Below are 8,588 nucleotides of genomic sequence, written 5' to 3'. Positions count from 1 at the left end.
GCTGGGCATTCGGTTTATATGGTTAATACGGTTCGGTTTATTCGGTGTTTTATAATTTCGATTTTGAAGAAATGGAAACCGAATTAATCACACAATATTTAGAAACCGAACCATATTAACCATAATATATTGGTTCGGTTTATTCGGTTAACCGAAAAACCAAAGTACGTGCAATCATCAGTATATATCACAAGAGCTAGCAACCTTAACATGTGTTATGTACGGAAGAATATATGTGATGCGTGTAAACTAAGCAACTCATGCACTAATTGATACACCAATTGCTAGTTACTTCCATAACCAAGCGCCGGGCATGCATACATACTCCTACGAGTACTAGTTAGATTGTGAGATTAGAAACTCATCTAGCGGCTGGCCTGACGTCTGCCACAACCAACAAGTATTTGCCAGAGGACGCGCCCCCGCTGCACTTTCAAAAACAAGGTATTGCATGGGGTATCGTACATATCGGTTTTTTCGGTGTACTCGGTTTTTGGACACTGGAAACCGAACAAAAACCAAACATCAAACAACCTTAAAATTTCCCACCGAACAAAAAATCGAATCACCGAATTAATAGATAAATCGGTTAATATGGTTCGGTTCGGTTCGGTTTTTCGGTTTTCGGTTCAAAAGTGCCCACCCCTACTTGGAAGCAGCCTTTGGCCCGGAAAAGGACCGGCCGGTTGTTGAAAGCCACACCGAATCAGCACCCCATCACCGGCCGCCTGCCGAGATGCACGCAACGTCGTCCATGTATACACGAGGGATACGGGGAGTGGGACAAAGATTGCAATCTGCGGTTGGGAAAATGTGTCTCACATTTCGTAGCTACTGCTGCCTCAATAGAAATACGGCTGGGCTTTAGACTTCTCAATCAGCTCTTCTTTACTTTTGGAGTTGCGGTTTGTACAACATGCATTTTTCCGTAGTTATCTGAAAACTCTTCTTAAAGATGTACTACTCCCTCCGTTTCTAAATATAAGTCTTTGAAGAGATTTCATTATGGACCACATACAAAGCAAAATGAGTGAATCTATACTCTAAAATGCATCTAGATACATCCGTATGTGGTCCATGGTGAAATCTCTACAAAGACTTATATTTAGAAACGGAGGGAGTAGTAGTTTAGTTTTTCTAATGATGGTGTCTGGTGCAATTGTGCAAGAAATAATGTGTACTTTAGTTTTTAAGTGTTTAGACCCACCTGAATTATGCTATTTTACAACTAGCCATTTTTTCCTAGAGAACAAGAAACTACTCCCTCCGTCCCAAAGTCCCAAAGTTGAGACACTTATTTTAGGACGGAGGGTGTATATGTTTGGATGTGTCGGTGTACATGATATTAGATCAATGTGCACACATTTGAGGCGCCAACCAACCCATCAATAGTTTATACATGAGTTGGCATGTCATTCACAAGTGGCGTCAGTCTTTGTTGAAAAAAAATAAGCGCATCAGTATAAAGGAGTTACTAAAATTTGGATTGCAGGTTGCTTGGTCATTTGCACATGGTATTTGAATAATATGCGGAAATGGTCAAGCACACAATACCTATAAGTATATAAGTATATTGAGCCGAGCTGTTAGTCATTTGTACTTAGTCTTGGCCTCCAAGCTAGTTGTGCATGGTATCGGATCATTGCACTACACGTAACAAATGTTTAGATCATGAGATATCTTGTAGATCTATCGACTGACATGTTTATGTACAATTACAAAGTATGCATGTTATGATCTGCTTGTCTATGTTTGGCTACAGTTATGATGATCTAATAACTATGAACTATTAGGCAAAGTTTTTACGTTTTGAATAATCGTAAGGGAAGCCCTATGGTATAAATAGAACTAAATTCACATCCATAATGACTTGAACCTAGGTGTTGGGTAGTACATCCATTCTTCCAACCAAGTGAGCTAGACTCACTATTTAGATAAAGTTCTTGGTACCATCATCTTTGAACTCATTTATTGTATCTATCAACTATCTCCTTGTGTAGAATTGAATTATGATGGCCTATTGTATATGATATGTTGAGGTATAGTGATTTATATGCTATGATATGCTCCGACATTTTACCATAATAACGATGGCATTTGGCCTATTCAGGTATGATTATGATGATATGTTCATGAATTGTTAGGAAATTTTATTAGTTGTGATACTTTGGTAAAAATAGAGCCAGAAAAAAGTAGCTGCAAATAGTTTTCTTCTGTTACAAACTTCTAACATATTTTTATTGCTTCCGGTGTGCTGTGATTTCTTATTATAAAAGATCTACATAAACAAATTCTGCTAATTGGCCTGGAGTTTTTTTTAATCTTAGACACATAAAGTTCAACACTATTCAATCTAAAATTCCAATATTGAAGGAATATGTTGGAATTGGGATGGTTGAATACTTGAATGTTGATCCAAAGTTTTAGAAAAATTAAGTGAGATATATAAAAGAAGTTAGACAACTTGATAGTATATAGACAATCCCTTTATAATTATTTAATTTCGTAAAAAAATTCTTTTTTTTACCATCCTAGTTGTATTTACTACAAGAATAAGATTCTACGGCTTAATTCTTCAGTTTAGTGTTGAGTTTACCTTTGTAGATAATAATCGGGAGAAATGTGGAGCTTGGGTGGTGGTGACCTAGGTTTTTGGCAGTATGATATGACAATCAAGCAGGCCAGTAGCTAGCTAGAGTTGTGGAATTAGGCACGCGAGCTCCTGCAAAAGTATGTACTACTATATTATTAGACGCTAAAGGGGAAGGTCAATGATCACTGAGGTATTCTAAAATATCTCATCAACTTGCTTAAAATGACTAAAAACATGAGTAGGCAGTTTGTTTTCTCCCACTTGCTTGAATGGTGTGGTGTGTGAGTAGTACTCCCTTCGTTTCAAAATAGATGACTCAACTTTATACTAATTAAGTACAAAGTTAATATAAAGTTGAGTCATCTATTTTGGAATGGAGGGAGTATATTCGTAGTGGCACTGTAGGTTTTTGTACGTAGTGGAAGATATTTGTCTCACGACCTCTGCATCAATAGATGTACACTTCCAAGTAGGCAGTAGCTATTTCTTTGAAACAACAATGACAAGTGTAACAGTTAAAATATTATTTGTATCTTCTTTTTGCTAATAACAACAAGTGCCAATCTCACTATCAGCAGACAAATGTATAAAACCTTTTCAAGAGGCTACATTGCTTGACTGATTAAAAAAATTCACTAGCACCTCCACATACGCCTCTAGCCAGCCCAGCAACACTCATTTATTTGAGAGACCAGAAAGCATTTGGCATATTTGTGATACAAACCTCATATTCTTGCGATTCCAATAATGATGTAAAAAGTTAATGCACAAAATATTCCAGTGAGCATATTCGGCATTGGTTTTTTCTTTGAGATGGACGGCTACATAAGTTGAATTCATGTACGGATGCAATCGGTGCACCTTTTATCCCACGGAACTAGCTCACCCTTAACTATAACACTAACTTTGTACTCTGATCCATAATAAATGTCATGGTTTTAGTTTAAATTGGTTCTTTTGAATCCTTAAATTCATGGCAGGACGTAGGATCTAATCACAAACGAAGAGGCTTAGAACCTACTGTAGTACCAATGGAATGTCTAATTCCTCAAAAAGAAACACGGTAAGTGGTATCGAAATAGATTTGTTTTCAAGCAAAGTGCTCACGGGTTGATCTCTCTTCTTCGTAACACATGTTGATCAGGAGAGCTCCATAATAGTTCAACAGTCAAATTTTCCCTTTTGCTCCAAGCTTTCACCAAAAGCAGACCCTGGTTTCACACGAGCTTAGTCAGCTCGCAGCTAAACCAAATGAGCATACACATACAAATCAGACAGCCTAAGCAACCGTATGTGACATTACAGATCCTACTTGCACAACTAAAAAAAAAAGAGAAAACAGCACTGAGGTCACGCCGCAGACCCAGGAAATCATTACCAAAAGTATGAATTCAGTAACCTTATTTAACCAACGACAAAGTTGATCGGCGATAGCTGCTGCTAGCTGTACTTAGCATAGGTTGAACCCCATTTCACGCACTAAATTTAACCCGTTCAACTAGATGGACATGGACCCAAAGTTCAGATTGTTTGATTAGGTCCTGAACAGATTAATTAATGGAGACAGAGATATAATTCTCTCCCACTAAGAGAAAGAGGTACTGCTAAGTTAAGTTCTAAATAAATCGACGGATATGATTAAAAACAAAAGGATGTGTTCATAACAAATAAGATCCATTTCATTTTATCCTGGAAAAGCGCAATCATCTCTAATTGTCCCCAACCACTCCAAAAAAGTGCCCTCAAACTTTTTTCTGGCCCGGGGAGAAAGGGCTGCAGAGAACATCATCGTGATTTAGTGATTTTTAAGCAAGTGTACGTGTAAGCTCGCTCGGTGCATGCACTGCCCGTCAGTGCTGAGTGCACATCCTGATTAACAACAGAGCAGCAGGGAGGAGTAGACCCTGCATCGCATCATGGATCCCGGAGGAAACCCGGGCCACGAACGGATGGGCGGCCGGCCCCAGGAGATGGCGGGAGGGATGGACATTTTGCTCTCCTGGGACAGGGGTTTGGTAGGTAAACGCAATAGTCTCGGAGGTAGGAGGATAGAGCCGGTACGTAGGGCCTCCCAACTCGTGGGCTTGTCACCTGTCGCCCCAGCGCGAGCCCTGCCACCAGTAAGTAGGAGTAGTAGTTGCGTCAGTGCGAGCGTGCGCGACGCACATATATACCGGCCGCGCCCGGCCCCGATCCATGCTCTGCACCGTGCCACCACCTCCTCGACCCGGGCCAATCGAACTAGAACAAGCGAGCAGAGTGGTCTGGTCGGGTGGCCGATATGGGGCGAGGCAGGGCACCGTGCTGCGCCAAGGTCGGGCTGAACAGGGGCTCCTGGACGCCGCAGGAGGACATGCGCCTCATCGCCTACATCCAGAAGCACGGGCACGCCAACTGGCGCGCCCTCCCGAGGCAGGCCGGCCTGCTGCGCTGCGGGAAGAGCTGCCGGCTCCGGTGGATCAACTACCTGCGCCCCGACCTCAGGCGCGGCAACTTCACCGCCGAGGAGGAGGCCACCGTCATCAAGCTGCACGCCTTGCTCGGCAACAAGTAAGCTTGATTTGCCTGCATTCGGTTCGGCAATCAGTGCTGGAAATTGTTGGGCGTGCTTTAATTGGTCCAGGAGTGGTCGCTGGTGTTCTGATGGATTTTTGTTATTTGTTCAGATGGTCCAAGATCGCGGCGTGCCTGCCCGGGAGGACGGACAACGAGATCAAGAACGTCTGGAACACGCACCTGAAGAAGAAGGCGTCGGAGCAGAAGCCAGGCGTTGGCGAGAGCAAGGGCGAGGCGGCCGACGGAGACCCTGACACGCCCGCCCCTTCGTTGTCTTCGGCGTCCTCATCGATGACGACCAGCGACGGGTCCAACGGCGGCGCCGGGGAGCAGTGCGGCACGAGCAACGAGCCCGAAACGATAAACGTACCATCGCCTCTCGAGCTGGAGCTGGAGCCAGTCATGGACATCCTGGACATGCTGGCCGACGAGCCCACGGAGGCGTTCGCGACGGCGGCGCCAATGCCAACGTCTTCGTGCTCGTCGTCCTCCCTCACGACGTGCGCCGGGGGCGGCGGCGGTGTGGAGGAGCTGCTCGAGCTGCCGGACATCGACATGGACGCTGACATCTGGAGCATCATCGATGACGATGTCGCGCGCCTACAACAAGGCGATGCAACAGTGCCATGTACGACCAAGGAGGGAAGCGAGTGGTGGTTGGAGGATTTGGAGAAGGAACTCGGCCTGTGGGGCCCCGCGGAGGAATCCCAGCCCCAGGCGGGCCCACTCGACCAGATAGGCTACCCGGGCCAACTCTACGAAACGGAGGGGGACATGGTGATGGTATCCTCCTGCCCGCCGTCCAGATCCGATCATGAGGCGTCCAATTCTGAATAGAAGGTTGAGATCCACGGTGGTCCCATCGGATGCACGAGATCAAACATTACAACTTGGAGAAGTTTTTAACGAAACGTTTGAGTTGCTTATTTGGTTTCATTGTTTGAGTAAAATTCAAAGTAAAAGGGGCGGGTCGGTTAGAATGCACATACAAATTGGAGGAATGAAAAGTTAGGTCAATACAAGGCCAAGTAGCACGAGTATCTCTACTATCTAACAGTTTTTAACCAAATGTACCATGGCATGTACTATGCAACAGCACTCCACGGATCAACAGCCAGTGAGAAGTGCTATGCAAACATGCGTACGGATGCAGTATGTCATTTGGTTAATTTTGTACTAGTTCTTAATAAAAAAATCGCGACTAATTTGTACTGTACCATGCACATATACTGCACAGCGTCATGGTGACGCAAGAGCTGGATCATCCGATGGCCCACCACTACTACCACCATCATGTATGCCTTTTGAAGAATCATCACCGGGCTTTGATTATGCATTCTAAAGCAACTTGCTTTTGCTAATGCGATGTAACCTTTTTCTTCTCCTTTAGCTTGCTTTTATTTTATTTTATTTTATTTCTTTAGATTTGATTGCATGTTGCTTCGGATGAGCAAAATCACATGAAACTTGATGATAGAGAAGTTGGTCACCTAAGCAGTGAAATGGGAGCATGGGAATGGAGCCATATTTTGGTGGTGTTGAGTTCTTAATTTTAAGGGCTTACATTCCTTTTCGAAAACACCGTACAACATATTAGTCATTGTTAATGTTGATTTTTATTTTATTTTTGAGATCCACTTCTTTTCGAGAAAACTGACAAATCAACTCAGTCGGTGCCTCAATCTTTCGATGATAAACACTTTGTCAATTTGGGTGGAATCAACTTTGGTGATGCGACGATGTTGCGCCTTTGCAATCGCTAAGAGCAACTCTAATAGACCCCGCAAAAATGGCAAACCCGCAAAATTCTGGCGAGTATACGGGCTCGGCCCAATTTTCTGGCCAGAACAGAGCCCGTATACTCGCCTGGCCCGTAATTTTTTTTACCGCGGCCCGCAAACCGCCCCGCCCCCCGACCAGTATATCTACGGGTTGGCGGTGCATTTGCGGGTAACCCTATCCCCCCATCGTCGCGTCTCTCCGCAATTCCCCACTTCTCTTCTCACATTTCTCGCCGCCAGTAAGCCGCATTCCGCCTCCAGTCGCCATGTGAGGCCGCTGTGGAGCTCCAACCGCGGCTCCAGGAGTAGATCCGGCGGCGACGGCGACCCCGAGCGCGAGCGGCGTGTCCGCTTGGACGGCGCGAGGAAGTGGATGAACCGGGGCCTCTCGCCGCCGGCGAGCTTCAGCGTCCGCGAGACGGAGGAATACGACCGTCGGCACGGGCATACGCCCTTCTTAGCCACGGGCTCGTCCTCCGGCGCGAGATCTTCCCATGCCGCGAGCTCTTCCTCTTCCGGCGCGAGCCTTCTCCCCATGAAGAGGGAGTGGTCGGAGGAGCCGGAGGAGATCGAGGTCGTCGCCATCAAGCAGGAGCCTGAGGAGATTGTGCGCCGCGGTGTCGTCAGGCCCGAGGACTTCGTCGCCGATGACGACGCGGTCGCGGCCGCCATTGCCGAACGCAGCTTGCGCGAGGAGGCGGAGCGCCGGTGCCACCAGGAGGAACTCGACGACCTCGTGTTCCAGCAGGCGGTCGCGGCGAACCTTGCCGCCAAGGAGAAGGACTACGAGTGGCGGCGCATCCGCGAGGAGCAGAAGCAGAAGTACATCGACCTCGGCAGCTCCGACGAGGAGGATTGAGCTCCTCCACCGCGTCGTCCATGGCCACGAGCTCGCCGCTGTGAGATCCCCACCCCCTCTAGTACTAGTAATGAATGTAGTATGTAGTATGGACTAGTGTTTGATCATGTAGTATATGTAGTATGTGATGAACTACTATGGTTGTAATTTCTCCCGTGAATCTTTTTTTCTTCAAATTATGCAGTTTCATATACGGTTTCTATTCGGCTGCGCACGTTTTTAACCCGTAAACGAGATTTGCGTCAAACTGCAAACGCGTTTTGCGGTTCAGGATTTTACGGGGTCTGCTAGAGTTGCTCTAACAACTCGGTGGGGTTATTGATCCAGTGGTTGGCTAGGACTCACGGGGTGTGCGATGTTACGTAAAAGGTTTGTTGTCTGGTTTGTTAGATTTGTATGGACGAACCCCACATCATATATGTGTGGGATCTTTTTTAAGCATGTGGTGGGAACTCTAATTACAGAACTGTCAAACAACCATATATCCTTTGCTCATAACTTCTCTAGAATATCCCTGGGTTGACTCAGTTTATCGTGAAAAGTCAGTAGAAGTGCCACCTAGTAACCCTAAAACCATATAAGACAGAAAACAACAGTAAATTGTAACAATTAATGATATATCTCAAGCTAAACTCAAGGGTATCTAGGATTAAACTCCAAAAAATGACGAGTACACTACATGGAGTGCCTCTTCCCTTGAGTTGTTTTCAGTGGGAGTGAAATGGTTACATGCACCCATGTAGGAATTTATGTAGGCCATTGGGCCTTGACAAATGACCAAGCAGCCTTGAGGTGGTGG

The 8,588-nt window shown here is 45.6% G+C and overlaps 1 protein-coding gene across 1 annotated transcript; it reads left to right on the top strand.

The window, feature by feature from the left end:
- The first annotated feature begins 4,783 nt into the window (after nt 1-4,783).
- Nucleotides 4,784-6,419, top strand: LOC119321749 (myb-related protein Zm1-like). The gene is made up of 2 exons (XM_037595303.1): nt 4,784-5,143; nt 5,260-6,419. The coding sequence occupies exons 1-2, from the start codon at nt 4,875-4,877 to the stop codon at nt 5,984-5,986; spliced, it is 996 nt and encodes a 331-aa protein (XP_037451200.1). The 5' UTR covers nt 4,784-4,874; the 3' UTR covers nt 5,987-6,419.
- Nucleotides 6,420-8,588: the final 2,169 nt, after the last annotated feature.

The sequence above is a fragment of the Triticum dicoccoides genome, chromosome 6B (genome assembly GCF_002162155.2).
Source record: "Triticum dicoccoides isolate Atlit2015 ecotype Zavitan chromosome 6B, WEW_v2.0, whole genome shotgun sequence".
Lineage (NCBI taxonomy): Eukaryota > Viridiplantae > Streptophyta > Magnoliopsida > Poales > Poaceae > Triticum > Triticum dicoccoides.
The sequence above is the reverse complement of the archived record's forward strand: the minus strand, read 5'-3'. Positions and strand labels throughout refer to the sequence as shown.

What these genes read in the sequence shown, in the direction of transcription:
- LOC119321749 (XM_037595303.1), top strand. Translation starts at nt 4,875, where the DNA reads ATGGGGCGAGGCAGGGCACCGTGCTGCGCCAAGGTCGGGCTGAACAGG. An exon ending in CACGCCTTGCTCGGCAACAA is followed by an intron (nt 5,144 to 5,259) that starts GTAAGCTTGATT and finishes TTATTTGTTCAG; the next exon opens with ATGGTCCAAGATCGCGGCGT.